General features: G+C 39.2%; 1 protein-coding gene across 3 annotated transcripts in view; it reads right to left on the reverse strand.

Moving 5' to 3' along the window:
- Positions 1 to 1,535: 1,535 nt before the first annotated feature.
- The window catches only part of STX7 (syntaxin 7), a 44,058-nt gene continuing 29,157 nt past the window's right edge, over positions 1,536 to 16,436 (reverse strand). For all 3 annotated transcript variants that reach the window (XM_008176623.4, XM_065588651.1, XM_008176625.4), the window contains exons 4-10: positions 13,482 to 13,572; positions 12,078 to 12,215; positions 11,099 to 11,151; positions 9,292 to 9,382; positions 7,413 to 7,485; positions 5,372 to 5,454; positions 1,536 to 3,009 (exon numbers count right to left, since the gene is read on the reverse strand). In XM_008176623.4, coding sequence (XP_008174845.1) covers positions 2,917 to 3,009; positions 5,372 to 5,454; positions 7,413 to 7,485; positions 9,292 to 9,382; positions 11,099 to 11,151; positions 12,078 to 12,215; positions 13,482 to 13,572 — 622 coding nt within the window. In that variant the 3' untranslated portion in view covers positions 1,536 to 2,916. The remainder of the gene's footprint in view (positions 3,010 to 5,371; positions 5,455 to 7,412; positions 7,486 to 9,291; positions 9,383 to 11,098; positions 11,152 to 12,077; positions 12,216 to 13,481; positions 13,573 to 16,436) is intronic.

Consider the following 16,436-nt stretch of genomic DNA (forward strand, 5'->3'; position numbering starts at 1 on the left):
ACACTTCTTTTTTTTAAAGCGGTAAGTGTAATTAGCCACCAGAACAATATACCACGAATAGTGGAGGATTCTCGATCACTGGAAATTTTTCAGTCATGACTGGATGTTTTTCTAAAAGATATGCTCTAGTTCAGCCATCGCTATTGGACTTGAAATAAAATTAATTTTGGGAAGTCGTATGGCTTGATTGCCATATTTGGGGTCAGGAAGGAATTTTCCCTGGGTCAGATTGGCAGGGTCCCCTGCACCCCCAATGCATGACTTGCAGGTTTAAACTAATATAAATGGTGAATTCTCTAACTTGAAGTCAATGGGAGCTGCGATCAGCTGAACCTGCAGATGCAGCAGGTAAACAAACCGGCCCGGCTTGCATGCCAAAGGTTGCTGATCCCTGCCATAGAGTTTAAAATCATCAAATTTTGGTGTAGACCCGTTTATAAGCCAACCCTCGCTCTTTGATGCGACACTTTTTTACCAAAAATATTCGGCATATGAACGAGTATATATGGTATGTGCTTAAATATTTGTAGTGGGATTTAGCTGCTTATATCATGCCAATCTCCACTGTATCCAAACTAAAAGAGCAAACTGTATCTAGTTTTAGCTTGTGCAGCAACAAAATTATCAACTAAACTCCAATTGCAAGTCCAAGTTCTGCCCTCAATTACACCCACACAACTCCCTTTGAAGGCAATGATTTTGCATAGGTGTAACTGATGGCAGTATGTTCCTGCAGAATTTTCAATACCAGGGAGTGGCGGGTGAAGGGATGAGTCACAAGATGGAGGGGAAAGAAGAAAGCTACTTTCAGATCCTAAATTTGTATTTACAGTTCTAACATTTAGGGAACCACAAGTATTTTTGTTTTTTTACTTACTGTATCCAAGTAATTGTGTAACAAACCCACAGTGATATTGGTACAGAGTCACCATACTCAGTTCTAACCAAGATTGCAAATGGACAAAGAAATTGGCCCAAATTCTTTTAGAAAAGCTTTTATAAAAAAATTAAGAGCAACAGAAGAGTTCCACAATTAAAGAGATTCCAATCGCCCCACCCAAAAAACACACAACCACAGGGTTTAAATAAAAGAACATATCCTGCAGTGTTTGAAACTCAAATACATCAGCACAAAGAACCTGACATTAAAGCTTATTTCTTCCAAAATGTAAACACACATCTATAGGTGCCCATCCTGTAATTCTGGGCTCCTATCTTATATATTAAAAATTACAAAGAACTGGTAATGAATACATCCTCGTGAACAGCCAGACTTCAGAAAGAGATGAAAACCTTGACCTTAATTTGCATTATCCAAGGTTGGGTCTTGACCCTGCAATCTGATGCATCTGGCTGAACTCTTATACACATGGAGTCCCATTTAAGTCAACAGGCCCACACACAGATGTGAAATCCTTGTGTGGACCAGATTGCATATTTGCAGCTTACAATTTGAGTTTGTCCCCCTTTAAATGAGTTTTAATCACTTGGTAAGTGATGTGTGCTAGTACAGAAAAAAACATTCTGAAAAACCCTCACTTTTAAAACAACATCTTTATTTTGGCTTCATGGTTACAATTTTAAGTCCATAGATACTTACAGTTAAATAGTTCTCAATTAGTAAATCTCCGCTTGTTATGTAAATAGTGCATTCTCTATCAAACTGCTGTACAATAACTTTATAAAATACAGATTAAGAGACATTTTCATCTGCACAATATTCTTGATTAGTGCACTATCGCAATATCAATTACAAAGGCAAATACATTACCGTTCTAATTATGGATTAGTATAAAATAGCACAAAAAGGAAAAAAATTGGAAAGCTGTAAGCATGGCCAAGCTTCTGAGCAAGTTGAGTCAGGTCAACTGATTGGCATTTGGAAGTAGAGATCTTAATCAGTCCTGGACACTAAATTTAACGATTAGTTCTCCTCTCTCTGATTGCATAAGAAACAAAATACATTTTTTACAAACTGGGGTCTGTACTGTTCAAAGTATTTGTACCATAACAGCAGGTTCAGATCACTGGAGTTCAAGTGCAATTCGGAAACTACAAATTTTCACTATTCCCAATATCATACTTAAGAGTTCACAACTAAAATTAGACCCAGATTCAGTCAAACATGTTCAATTGTGCATAATCATTTATCAACACTTATTTTAGGCATGAAAATACCAGATGTGTGCATAAGTTAGGTGCATGAATGCTAAGTAAAAATATGGCCCAAAGTCTCATTTCTAAATTTAAGAGTTTAATCAAAAAGCCTATATTAATAAATTATTGCCATCCATTTTACCTATAAAATAGGCTTTGCCTGGCACACGGATACCTACTGCCACATAAAGACAAATGAAATCTATGAAAGATTTCCTAGTCAATCAGAAACTGAACACCTAATCCAAAGGCTTCAATAGTGAAGGATAGTTTTCTGACGTCAACATGGTTTTATGTTATAATCTTGAGTAATCCATAGGAGACAGCGAGTGGGAAGACCTATTCACCAGTTTAAAAATAATTTGTGACAATAAGTGTGTTGTCCCAATTAGAATAAGGAGTTCAGAAAACTCTGTTTAGATTTGGCAACACTTAGAAATATCAAAGCAGATTATGCCCCACTTTATCAAAAATTCTGATTAGCCCGAAATATTTAGAGGGGTTTATTAAGTAAGTTTACCAACAAAAAAGTAAGTTTATAAAACTGACTGATTGTTGTCTTGCCAGTACAGCCAATCTCAAATCCAAGAATGGAAGGAAGTTATACCAACTAGTGGTACCAACAGTCATTTCTCAGGTTTTAAAAAAAAGCAACAGTGATAAAGTATAGAACCATCATTTACTGAACAGCTTCAGAAGCAGACAAAAACGAGTGTAGGAGTTTTCTTGCATAATTTAAATAATGCTCTTTCAACAGTCTTATCTCACAGATGCCCATATGATGAGTCCAAGAACCACTGCTCCAATGACAAGTACAAGAATGATGATGCACATTTTCTTTCGGGACTTGCGCTGTTAATACAAAAATTTGATTGTTGTGCAGTGTTCAGAACTACTTAGCAACTGTTCTGTGGTTCTGTTATTTACACAACCTAAATGAACAGTGTACTTAAAAAAAGACAATTAAGATAGTAAATGGTTAACAGGCAAAAGTCGTTCAGGAAACAAACAAAAAAATTATAACTTCACCCCTTAGATTTCAAGGGTATTTGGAATTCACATTGGAAAAATACATTCTCCCTGGCATCTCACAGGAAATGTAATAAGTATATAGATTTTTTTTTGTCTGTAAGGGGAGGGGGAGGGACAGTGGAGAGAGTAGACTGGGACAGAGGCAGAGAGTATGGGTGGAGATCGGGGCGATGAGCTGGTTGGGGGTGCAGGAGCCTGGGACAAGGAGCCAAGGTGTGTTTTGGGAGGTGGGGAATTAGGATGAGGAGTCCAGGGAGGAAGACAGACTGGGACTGGAACTTGGACAAGGAAGCCTGGAGGGGATAACTGGGATGAAGAACCAGGAGATAGGCATCTCCTCCTGGTTCTAGTCTTCCACCCCTCCCCTCAGTAGAATCTCAGGGTTCTCCCCTGACACCCAGCTGGCTCCCAGCCCCCCACCGCTCACAACACACTTTCACTCAGTCTCCCAAGCTGACTCCCAGTTTCCTTGTCCAACCATTTCCACCATCCTCTCCCATCCCCAGCTTCCAGTCTACTTACTGAGCCAGTTCTAGTTTCTCCCCCTGCACCCCTTCCAATCCCAGTGTTGTCGGACTCCTTGTCCCAATCTACTCCTTTCCCACATGGCAATCTGGCTCCCTCATCTCCCACCCCACAGATGAATCTGATGGCTTCCTCCTCCATGCTGCCTGGGTGCCAGCAGGGAAGTCATTGTGAATGCAGGAGACAAGCTCTCCATTCCAGGGCCTGACTCCCAGAATAGCTGGGATCAGCCATTACAGGGAATGTCTGGCTTTACTCTCTCAGCTCTGAACTGGAGGGAGCATACTCAGTTGCTCTGTGGGGATGGCATATATGCAATATGCTCAGCACTAGGGAGCTATGAGAGGCTTGAGCATGGTCAGTAAGGATGGAATCAGAGATTTTAGCTGCTAAAAAACACCCACAACCAACCAACCAAGTCTCTACTAAGTATGTAGAAACTGATCTTTTCAAAGGCTTATAACTTGGCCAAATTTGCACGGATTTTCACAGGGATAACAAAAGGCCCATCCTGACACAAAGGCCATTCCTCAGCCAAATTTCAAGTCCCTCTCCAAAATCCATGGGATTTTAAAACTTTTCAAATAAAAAGGTCACCAGAATTTTTTTAGCATGGACAAAAATTATGTATTTTCCTCTGTATTGCCTCATTCTTTGAAACAGATCAATCATTTTGGCTGAAGTTTTCCAAAAAATTTCAGGCAGGTAGACACTGGAATGAAAATTTTTATCTCAAATGGTTAAAGTTTGGGGGGGGGGGGGGGGAAGGTGTAACAAAACTTTAAAAAAAACTTATAAGCAACTGAAAACAGGGTCTTATAATGGGAACTGTTGGGCAATCTTAATAAGTGGTGCTACCAGCCCTGCCTATATTTTAGAAAAAAGTTGGCCACCTTTTGTCCCTTACAAGCCAGCAGACAAATCTAGGTTTAATAAAATTTTCCCCACTGATTCGTTTGCCTGGCTATAACTGCAATATGACTTTAAATGAGAAGGTCAACTTCAGCAGAGAAGTGTTCAAGGAAGAGGATGTATTACTAATAAGATTATCTCTAACACAGGCCAAAATTTAAGACTCTCTAAATAGACTTGAAGAAAAAAGAAAAAAAAAAAAAAAAAAAGAAAAAAAGTCTTTCACAGGTTTCTAAAACTTTGCTCTTTCATTTTATTTTTTAAGTCCGTGAACATGGCAGAACTGGAAAGCAAAGTCTTCTATGCACAGAAGAGATTTATGCAGCCTGAGCAGTAGCACAAAACTTCCCTATACTGCCCTACCAATGAACCCCAATCTTGATTTAGGGAAATTATGAAGCAAAGGATAGGTTCATTCTCCATGCACATTCAATACGTCCCTTACTGCACTGGCAATGAGAAGATCAGTTATGATGTTTTTTCATAGTATGGGACACCAGCCAGTTAATTTCACATAAGGCTGCTAAACTTTCAGAGGGCATTGATTTTTTGTTACTACCAACCTGGGCTGAATTTGGATTAGTGACCCAAAGATGCTATGCTATGCCAGTCTTGGGTCTTTGAGTAAGTCTCCAAACCATTAAAACAATTATAAGGAAGAATTAAACTACCATAATAAAAATTAAGACAAACAAGTGAAAGGGACAATTATTGATAGATGACTGGCAGTTTGCACTGATATTACCTGGTAGTCTGCTGCTCTTGATAGCTGCTGGTTTCCTTGCTGGACATGTACGTCAGCATTTTCTACATTGGCTTCTATGCTGTCTTTTTAAAAGAAAGAAAAAAAAAAAGTCATTTTCTCAATTAAAGCCTGATGTAGTAAAAGCCTGTGTTTGCCACTGTTACTAATTAAATTACAGCTGCTGCAGTTCTGATCTTCCACATTCCCAGAGCAGACATTTAGTCTCAGAACATTAAATCCCAACAAGCCTACCCTTAGAATTTCTATGTACAATTGGATCAGATTAAGTATCTACTGCAAGACAAAAAACACCACCCTCCTAATGATTAATGGCTAAAAATCAACAACATGGTATAAATGGACCTATAGGTAATAGTTTACCATCACCTCATGATATTTATTTTCATCTTACTTTCCTGAATAAAAAGTTAAATCTCTATCCCCTAAAAATCATTCAAACTAACTTTGATAAACACAGTAGATAAAACACTCAAATACACAGAGCAAAGTGCAAGAACAATCACTTTTGACTTGCATTTACCTTCACTAACACGCAAACATTATCCTACTGCATTATGGAAGTTTCCTCCTTTGTCATTTTCCCTATATGTACTGTAACAGTGACCAGGCTAACTTCTGAAGCACCCAGAGTATGCCAAGGTTTACTTCAGATATCATAACTTCTAAGTTCAGGTATTTTAGAAGTGGAGGGTTGGCTTTGGACATGGACCACTAAGGATAGTTTCTCAGGAAGCTGGTGTTTGAGAATAAACGAGAGAGAGAGAGAGAGAGAGAGAGAGAGAGAGAGAAGGATGGATGAAGAGCACCGACTGCTCAGAGAAAGACATGAGAGAAAAGTGGTGATAAATAGATGAAATGAGTGACCCAGAACTTTTTAAGAATACCACTTAGTACGAAATTCAATTGATGGAAATTTTGTTTGAAAGGTTTGGTGGATCAGTAATTATTAAGAGAGAAGGCTTTGTGGGCACAAAACCAATCATGGCCAGTCTGTGAATGTTGGTTAGAAGAGTGTTATTTAGTTGTATTCTGAGAAAATGGTGTGCGCTTAAATTTGCATTTATTGAAGTAACTAAGGGCTTACTCAAGGTACTTTACTGGCATTATCAAACCAACATTGTTACAACAGTAACTCCCTGTGTGGATGATCTTTTTTGGAATAACAGTGTCTGTTTTTGGGTTTAGCTTAGGGCAGGTCTACAATATGGGGCTCAGTCGACCTAAGTTATGCAACTCCAGCTATGTGAATAACGTAGCTGGAGTCGACGTAGCTTAAGTCGACCTTTCGCAGTGTCTGTACCACGCTGGGTTGACAGGAGAGTTCCTCCCATCGACTTACCTTATGTTTCTCATTCCGGTGGAGTACTAGTGTCGACAGGAGAGTGATCAGCAGTCGATTTAGCAGGTCTTCACTAGACCCGCTATATCGACCCCCGGTGGATCGATCGCCACACCCGGTAAAGTGGAGACAAGCCCTTAATTTGCTTTGCCCAACATAAAGAACCAAGGAAATAACTTTCCTATTGTTTCCCCCCCAGTTTCTTTATACTTCGCATTTTTTCCCCCATTTTAGGTTGGTCGATCACTCAAATGGGGAGTGAAAGACATTTTACAAAATAAGAAAACTGCAATTAAAAACTCACAAAAATTGGAAGCAAAACTCAAAATGAAGGAGTAGAACCTGAAACTACATTTAAAGCCATTTTCCCCAAGTGTACTGATTTCCTGATTGCTTTAACAGATCACCCAATAATCTCTGCCGATATAGAACACAACAGATTAGAACCTCAATCAACTTAAATACAGACAGTCAGCAGAGAAGGTACTCAAAAAAGCACCATCAAAAACAAATCTTATCTGGCTAGTTTCTGGAGAATCATGATTTTGTGGTTTAAAATTAAGATCCAAGCATTATACAGCATGATAAATAATCTACATAAATCAATGGGATATTATTCTCTCCCCCCCTCCTCCTAAATTTCATGTAAATTTTCTAAAATATTTTATGATCTGTGCTTACCTATCACATCACCTTGTTCATGAATCATCATTCCTAAATCTTTAAATATTTCATTGATGTCCATAATATCTGCCTGCAAGAGAAAATAATTTAAAAAACAGTTACCAAATACCATTGGAAACTCCTGTAGTTAGCCAAACATTGTGCATTGTTTCAGACTAGATAGCTATGGTTTCCTGCACCAAGAAGCTAATATAAATTCTTTTGCAAGCTCAGGTTTTAATTTGGATTAAAAGAATACTATCATATTCATCTAAATATCCAAAATCAGTTGCACTGCACATCCTACTAGTTAAGAGGCCAATTTCTAAGGTCTTCTCTACACACAAACTTGCAATGGCAAAGGTGTTCTTACACTAGTTTAGGGCTTGTCTATACAGAGAGTTAATGCACAGCAAGTTGGGGTGGAAATCTAGAGTGCTAGAGTCTGCTGCATGTTCACTCTCCATATAAACATGGCCTTAGTTAAACTAGTGCAAAATTCCTTCTGTCAGTTTAAGAGTAGCTTATGTCAAAAAGGCTTAAATAATTTCTTTAGTGACTTAAACCAAACGGAAAGAAATATCCTCCCATAAGGTTTTGCAGCAGTTTAACCATGTCCGTTTAAGTTAAAAGTTAAACTTGTGTAACTCTTATTGACCAGCCCTTAGTTACCAAAAAACAGTTTCATCTAGTAGAGGGCAGCGGCACCTTCTTGTTTTGCTTATAATTCCTATTTATCCACCTCTGTTTAGTTTACCCACAAAAGTAAGTTCTTATACAATCAGTACTGCAAAGCCTATAAAGAAAAAAAAGAGGACTGGATTCTAGTTGTCTCATTCGTCAGCAAAATTGCCTGTTAAAGGTCCAGCTCCAGACTCTTAGTTGCTGGTGAAGTTTGTTGGAGCTCAAAATATATAATTTCAGTCAGTCTGGAATCCATCATTCATTTCCACTGGTGTTTTAAAAGTCAATTACTTTTTCAAAACCCACAACAGCCACAATGCTATTAATCCATAACCTACATTTCGGAGTCATTTAATATGTTCATTAGTACTTATTTTGTTTTAAAATATTGGAATTTTCCCTGCCTCTCCCATCCAAGTTTTTTGTTTTGCTATTGGTAGATGAATGCACGGACAGATGGATTGTCCTCAAGCATTTCTGTTCAATTCCAGAAAAATTTAGTCATTACTGGAGTCAATATTTCATATGCCCAACTATTGGTACTTTTTATGCATATATAGTATAAATAGGAGTTACCCATTTTTATTACATTTAATATGTTTATCCTGCATTTCCAGACAATGATATTAAAAACAGCTGACACCAGGAAGAACTGAAAAATACCCCACCTGGAAAATTCCGTGGAGGGGACGTTTTGCATTTTATTTAAAATTTGCTTTTGAACTTAATGGGGGAACAAGCCATGGACAAGAATGAATGGCAATACTGTGCTACACTGCATGGTCTATAAAAATGCTTTGGGATGAGGAGAAGTCTTGGGGGGGGGGGGGGGGGGAAGAGGGAGGGCTCAGCTGGTGCCTGGAGCCGGCCGGGGGGGAGAGAAAGAGAGAACATTGCTAGGGATATTTGCATGAAAACCCAAGTTCTATCTTACTTGGTAGTCACATGGGTGGCTATTTATTCCTCAAGTGAAGTCAGGAGAGCTTAGTAGACCATGACACTGCGTAATAGAACAGTGAAAAGTGGTTTTTGTGTAGGGAATTCCACGTGCAGTTCTTTACCTACTGCATAAAAACAATTTCTGCATTAAAAAAATATTTTCTAACCTTTGATGATGGATTCCTCCCACTAATGCTAATGCCTGCTGCTTTAGGAAGTATCAGAAAAATATTCTCAAGTTTGTTCTAATGCTGCACATAGCAGCACTGCTTACCTCAAGCTGCCTGATGGAGGACTCTCTCTCCTCAATAAGACGGAGATCATCTTCTGTAATGTCTTCATCTTGCACTTGTGCTTGAGGTTGACTGTAAAAAAACCAAGAATACTCGAACCGGCTGAACTGCTCTATACACAAGGTTGAAATGCACTTCATGTTAAAAAGACTAAAGTACAGAGAATACACATTAAACTTGCACAAGACATGATGTTTTTACCTTTGCAAAAATCGATGTACAGCTGATGTGAAGGCCTGAATCCTCAGGCCTCAATAAAGAAAGTTATACAAGCATGATATTGAACAGCTTTGACATATGAAACGCCTTAAAACCTAGTGTTTTGGCTCAGCATTTTCTAACTGAGCATGCAGATATCAAACATCTTTCTATTTGGATTCTGAACTACCCTGTTTCCCCCGAAAATAAGACAGTGTCTTATATTAATTTTTGCTCCCAAAGATGCGCTAGGTCTTATTTTCAGGGGATGTTCTTATTTTTCAGAAATGAAAAATGCCTTATTATCGGTGGATGCCTTATTATCGGGGAGGTCTTATTATCGGGGAGATGCCTTATATTACAACGAGAGGCAAAACTGTAAGTAGCCTTATTTTCGGAGGATGTCTTATTTTCGGGGAAACAGGGTAAGTGTCCATTTGGAGTCTGGCATTCATTTTGGCTTTCCTCGTTAGTGGAGTCTGAATTAGAAGCCACTTCAAGAAAAATGCAGGTATTCAGTCTTATGGATTAATAGTTAAATATTTTGATCCAAGTTTTTAGAGACCCAGCTGTCCTAATCTGGAAGGATAAAAGACAAAAGGCTGCATTGTTTTTATGTTGTCCTCTACAGGCATAGTTGGATGAAAGCTTCTTACCACATCTCTTTCCTTCAGAAGGTCCTAACAAACTAGAGGAAGCACATTCCATTTTAATGTTTATTAATTCATGAGAGGTTTTTAAAAGTCTTTTTTTAAATTCGTCTTATGGGTGTGCATTTTTTCTTAAGGTTGTTAAACATGCATACATCCATTTACTAGCCTGTTCCTCCTCCTTATCTTGTAGTTGGTGGTTTAGTCTCTGAAAATAATCAGGAGGGGAGCAGTGGTTGGGGTTAGCTAAATCTAACCTGACTCAAACACACAAAACCCTTAACTCTGAGTCCATTACACATGGAAATAAAGGTTAATTTGGTCGCAGCAACTCTGTTTAGTTTTGGTTTAGGTGGGGGGGGGGGGGGAGGGGAGATGAGGGGGGAGAAAGGAGAGTTTGGTACAATGCCTATCACAATTAGGCTGTTATCTCTGTTGAAGCCTCTGGGCTCTATTGTAATACAATTCTATTACATTTTTTTAACAACTAATTTTAGTTTTCTATTTCCTTCTGCAGGAAAACAAACAAACCAAAACCAAAACCAAAACCAAAACCAACCAATCAATTTCCACTGTTCCAGTTAAACAGATCACATTAAAGGCCAGGAGACCCAGAAACTGAGTTTGATAGTGTTAAAGCAGTAACTCAAACAAAATAAAAATAGAAATTGATATTTTCAGTTCTAATTTTAACTTGTGATCATTAGCTTTCAGAGGGTCACAAAAAGCCAACAAAAAAAAACCCGAACACACAGCATGCTTTAACAAATAGATTTTTTTTAAATGCACTGTATAAGTGATCTTAATGTTGTTTTACCACACAAGTTCTCTTAAAACCATGGACTACAGCACAGAGTGCATCTCAAATAAGTCCCCATTATTGGAGTCAACCAATCAATTTACAAGACAGCTTATAAGGTTTATGGCACACCCGTCCTACCTGTCCCAAGAGACAAGTGTTCCTTCTTTGTAACCGTCTTCTGAAGGACCAGCCTGTAGGAAAAGCAAAAATTACCATTTTATTTGAGTGATGGGTACATAGTAAAATGTTGGTCGAAATTCCCATAATGAATCAAGATTAAGGGGGTTTTAAACTTCGGTAGCTCTAAAACAACATGGTCAGTTATATTCTTGGTGTGGGGCTGGTGTGTGTGGATATATATACACAAATAAACTGAGCTTGGTAGCAGCCTACAATATATTTTATGCCAATACACATTGCTGTATTCATGGAGTCAAAGGTCAGGACTGAGCCTATACTACTACTACAACAAAAACCACACACACCACCAGCATAATTTTGCATTTCCAAACTATGTTAAAATTTTAGTTCTCTAAAAGTAACCAAAGTCCAATTTAAGACTGACATAAGTAAAGACACTTTAAATGAAGGCTACTACTTTACTCAATGTTTCCTGCTTCATAGCCCATGATAGCCTCAATCCTGCAAAGGGGTCTAGCAGATGGATCCTTATATCCAAAAAGAATCCCTGTTGATTTAGGGGACACTATACACATACAAAGATCTACCTCTGATTCCCATAGCAAGATCAGGGCATATGCACTATGCGGAGTACCTATGAACCCCTTTGTAAAACCATACATAGGCACAAGGACAGAGTAAGTCTTTTAATAAGGAATTACTATGAAGTTATTTTTTCCTTAATCAAACCATTAAACTGAAATGCAAGTTTTAAATTTAATACCTTGTGTTCAAAGGCAAGCAAAAGTTTAAAAAAAATAATAAAAAACCACACAACTATGCTGGCATTGTGCGCACATTCTACATGCGTGCATTTATTTTATTTATCTCCTGCAATGGTGACAATCCTGTAAGAATGCTGCTCTCAAGCTAATAAAAAGAAGCAGGTTTTATGTAAATAGTGTTTGAGTTGAATAATATATTTCTGGATACTTACAGATACCCTAGAGCTGGCTCTTACTCTGGCTACAAGATCTTTTTCTTTCTCAGCAGCTTGCCTTTGGATCCTCTGGAAGTTGGCCAGTGCAGTGCTGAACTCCGCCACAAGACGATCTTTCTGTATTTTTCTTTGACGCTATTGGAGGAAAGCAAGACTGATTTTTATAACAACAAGCAAGCTTGCTCTTGTTCAAGGCTTTACAAATAAGTTATTTCAAGGGTGGTTTGTTTGTGTGGTTCCCCCCTTCCCGTTAGCATGGGCCTCACACTTTAAATAGAGTGTCTCATGGCACGTTCCCGCTCATTTGAGATTGTATGGACTACCTCCCATTCGGGTTCACATAACAACCCCATCACTATTACAGCAATTGTGGAAAAGTAGTATTAGGAATGCAATGTATTTTCAACTGTCTTATTGGTATTTAACAATTGGAATTAAGGACGATCCAGCATCACACATCCAGACAGCTTTCAGTAAGCTACTAGTGAGACCTTCTGTCTTATTTATTAACTAGATTCACAATTGCTGAATATTTTGATATTGTAAAATTTAAACTGTGTAAAAACAGCCCAGAGCATCAGGGGAGGAGGGGAAACTCACTGATTTAATTATAAGACAGAAGCGCTGAAGGTATGCCCTGAACTGTACCTGAGAGGAGAAATGACCTTGTAATCATGTTTTTATAAAAACATCAATTTCCAATTTTTACTCCTATTGAGAATGGACACGGTCAGGTCATGAGAGAATTTCCTCTCTATTTCCCCATCCACATAGATCACATTGCAAATTCAAAGGGAGTGTCAAAGAGCTACAACTTGCCCTTAGTCAATCACCTCCACTTTTCCATCTTGGAGTCACGAACAAGGGTGGGAGGGAACTCACTGGTCAAACAACATGGTTGAGTTTCTTACCACAAACTTTCAAACTCCAGGGCCAAGCAAAAGAGGCACTTCAATTTTTTTTCCTTTTTTGGGTCTAGGAGGTATTTATGTACCAAGTGCAAAGTTTAAGCAAACATGAATGAGACAGAAGTGATTAAATAGTTATAATCTGTTGACCATACTCACTCATTTTAAATCTCTTAATCCTACAAGTCACAATAACATACCATCAGCAGCAATAGTAATTACCATGTTGGTAGCAATTCTTGTCAGAGTGCTTTAGTTCTGATACACTGTAGGAGCAATTGCTTACAGAAAACTATTCTGCATTTTACTGCACTTGAGGCCTATTAAGTGACTTCTACATAGCACTGAACATTTGTTTTGAACACAGACTTCACTTGGATGTTGTCAACATCTAGTAATGACAGCAATAATATGAATACGTAACTGAAGCCATTCAGATACTTTACATCAGCCAACATTATGTTCAAATGATCCATGTTCTTCATTTTTATACCTGTTCACTTGTTGCAGGCAGAGACCCAAACTCTTTAATGTTCTTGTCAGTTTCTTTGGCAAGCTGGTTTGTATGCTGCTGCTTCTGCTGCCTAAACCAAACACAAAGTCTGTATTATAGCCACTGGATTATTTTGCTGGAACAATTTCATGGACGCTCAGGAGCAGTATTTTAAGAAGAAAGTTATCAATTATCTTACTAAATATTTATTTATAGGCATTTCTATTCATCACTATAATATCTATCAACTGATCACTCAGAAGGGTGTTGGATGAGACACAGACTCTGAAAGAAATGATGTTAAATTAGTGATATAGCAGTGGAATTGGCCACAAGAGGGCCACTGGCTATTGTACAGAAAAAGTTACAAATACCAGAGCCATTTTTGGAAATATCTGTAGGCAAAAATATTTGTAGAAAAATAAAAAGTAAGTTGCAGCCTCGTCAATGAAATGAATCAAGATGCTTTTGCGGTGGCCCCTGAACAATGAAGTACCATATAGCAGACTTCAGACACCCTCTAAAAAGAGGGGATCAGAAAAACTTAGTTTCCTTTTTTGATAAATCAAGCAGTCAAACTTTCATTTTTTAAATTGTGGTCTTTGGCTCAGGTGTAAATTTAGGACCATGCCCACCCACTCAATCTATAGCAAATTTCCTCCCATTGACATCAGGAAATTTGTACCAGTAAAAGGGGAGGATATGTCTTATGTGGAAACTAAACTTTGTATTATTTGTTCAGTATCTTTTAGTGGAGAAACATACTCACTGTTAGCACAGCTATTTATGCCCTTTGTTACTCTGCCTTCCTCATATTCCTTTCCTGCGTTGCCTTTTCCATGCCTGTAACTCTCCTTACTTTCCTTTTCTATTTCCTTCCAATTCCAATGAGATAAGAGAGGCCAGGAGTTCCCACCTCTCAGGGTAGGTCTTCACCAGCAATGTCAAAGGGCTGCTGTGGCAGTGCTTTAATGTAGCTGTGTAGTCGTGGCACCAGCGCTGGCAGAGAGCTCTCCCAGCACCACCCACATGAGGGGAATAGCTACCAGTCCTGGGAGCACGACTCCTAGCGCAGGTGTACTGTCTACACTGGCGCTTTACAGCGCTGAAACTTGCAGTGCTTGGGGGGAGTTTTTTCACAGCCCCGAGCGAGAATGTTGTAGCGCTGGAAAGTGGCAGTGTAGACAAGGCCTCTGTCACAATTTCAGTCTATCTGGAGACTGAGGAAAACAGCACTGCTTACGTCAACCATTCAAATGTGACTGGAAAGTGATCTTCACAGTCACAATTTAAAAAAAAAAAAAAAAAGAAAGCTTAGATTCTGCAGAATGACTCACAAACAGGAAAACATGAAGCATGTCAGACCCATCCCAAAGAGCAGATATTTTAAACATCTGCCACAATATCATTTTCCTGGACATTTAGAAGCCGCCAGAGACCTAAATGTATTCCCAATTGCAAATCTGTACAACAAAAACCACATGGCTTTCCTAAAAACTGGGGAACAGAGCATGACTCCTCTAGTATACATTCAAATTCCCGCCCCCATACCGCACCAGATTAATGTTGGTTTTGTAGATGTAGTTGTAGTCAGTTTACCCTCAATCCAAACAAAACATTGCATAAGTAGAGGTCCCCAAAGTGTGGGACACTGTGCGTAGGGGTGTGGGGGGCGCACAGCTGGGGCCCAGGCCAATCCTCACAGCCCTGCCCTCAGCCAGGGCCCCAGCCTTGGCCACCTAACCCCGGTCCACTTCCCTTCCCTCCCAGAGCTGCGTCCCCGCTCCTGGCCCTGGCTTGGGGGGCACAGATAGGGATAAGGGGAGGGCACGAGGTAAAGAGTTTGGGGACCACTAGCATAATCTGATCAAACCATACTAGCCAGGAGCAGATTTTCAACTAGTGTAGGTATGCAATTATGTGCCTAATTTTCAATATACACCTCTACCTCGATATAACGCTGTCCTCGGAAGGCAAAAAAAAAATCTTACCGCATTATAGCAAACTTGCTTTGATCCGCCGGAGTGCACAGCCCTGCCCCTCCGGAGCACTGCTCTACCGCGTTATATCTGAATTCGTGTTATATCGGGTCATGTTATATCGAGGTAGAGGTGTATAATCACTGCAATCCTATGTGCAAATGGCTAAAGAACAGGAAGCAGCACTAGAATGCCTAGCAGCATTCCCCCCCCCCCCCCCGAATGATGCCAAGTGCAAGAGTTTAGTAAACTTTTGAGTTTAGTTACTGTATAAGTGCTAGAGTTTACTTTCAATCACGGTCATCAGTAGGAAATCCATTGTGGATCCAGGGTAGTAGGTCACCAATTTTGTAGTCCTAGTTCAGAGTAATTTGTCATCCTGCCCAGAATGAATGTGATAAGCCTGGTCTAATATACATTTCCCTCCTGCCATTCAATGGCTACTGTGCTATATTAACAGCCACAGAGAAAAGTCTGCCAACTTTCTCATTCAATGAGTTCGTGCAGCACATGCAGCCTGTGCATATCTGTGTTAGGATTAAAGAATAAAAGTGGTAGAAAAGAGTTTGGTCCAAGTTGAATGAGCCTCTGTATTGGGAAACAGAGCGGCTAGTAGTCTCCTTCAATAGGACACGAACGAAAGCCCACATTCAGAGGGCTGAACTACAGCGTAACTTCTGACAACTGGCCTTATTTCACTTCTGCTTTCTCTAGTATTTTTGGCATATGTTCATCTTGTAATTTCACTTGATACTGTAGCTAGCATTGTTTAACAGTCTCACTTTGCCTTCTTGCAGTACCCCACAAAGGCACCTCCCTCTCCAGACCATACCACGTTGAATGCCCTACAAAAAATGTTCTGGAGGTTTTTGAATCCCTAGAGCCAAATTAGTACCTTCCAGTGCTGTCAGTTTGTCTGTGTTTACATGTAACACAGCACATGTTCAGCAGAAGTACTGAGAACTGCCAGTCAGAT

Source organism: Chrysemys picta, chromosome 3, assembly GCF_011386835.1.
Source record: "Chrysemys picta bellii isolate R12L10 chromosome 3, ASM1138683v2, whole genome shotgun sequence".
Classification (NCBI taxonomy): domain Eukaryota; kingdom Metazoa; phylum Chordata; order Testudines; family Emydidae; genus Chrysemys; species Chrysemys picta.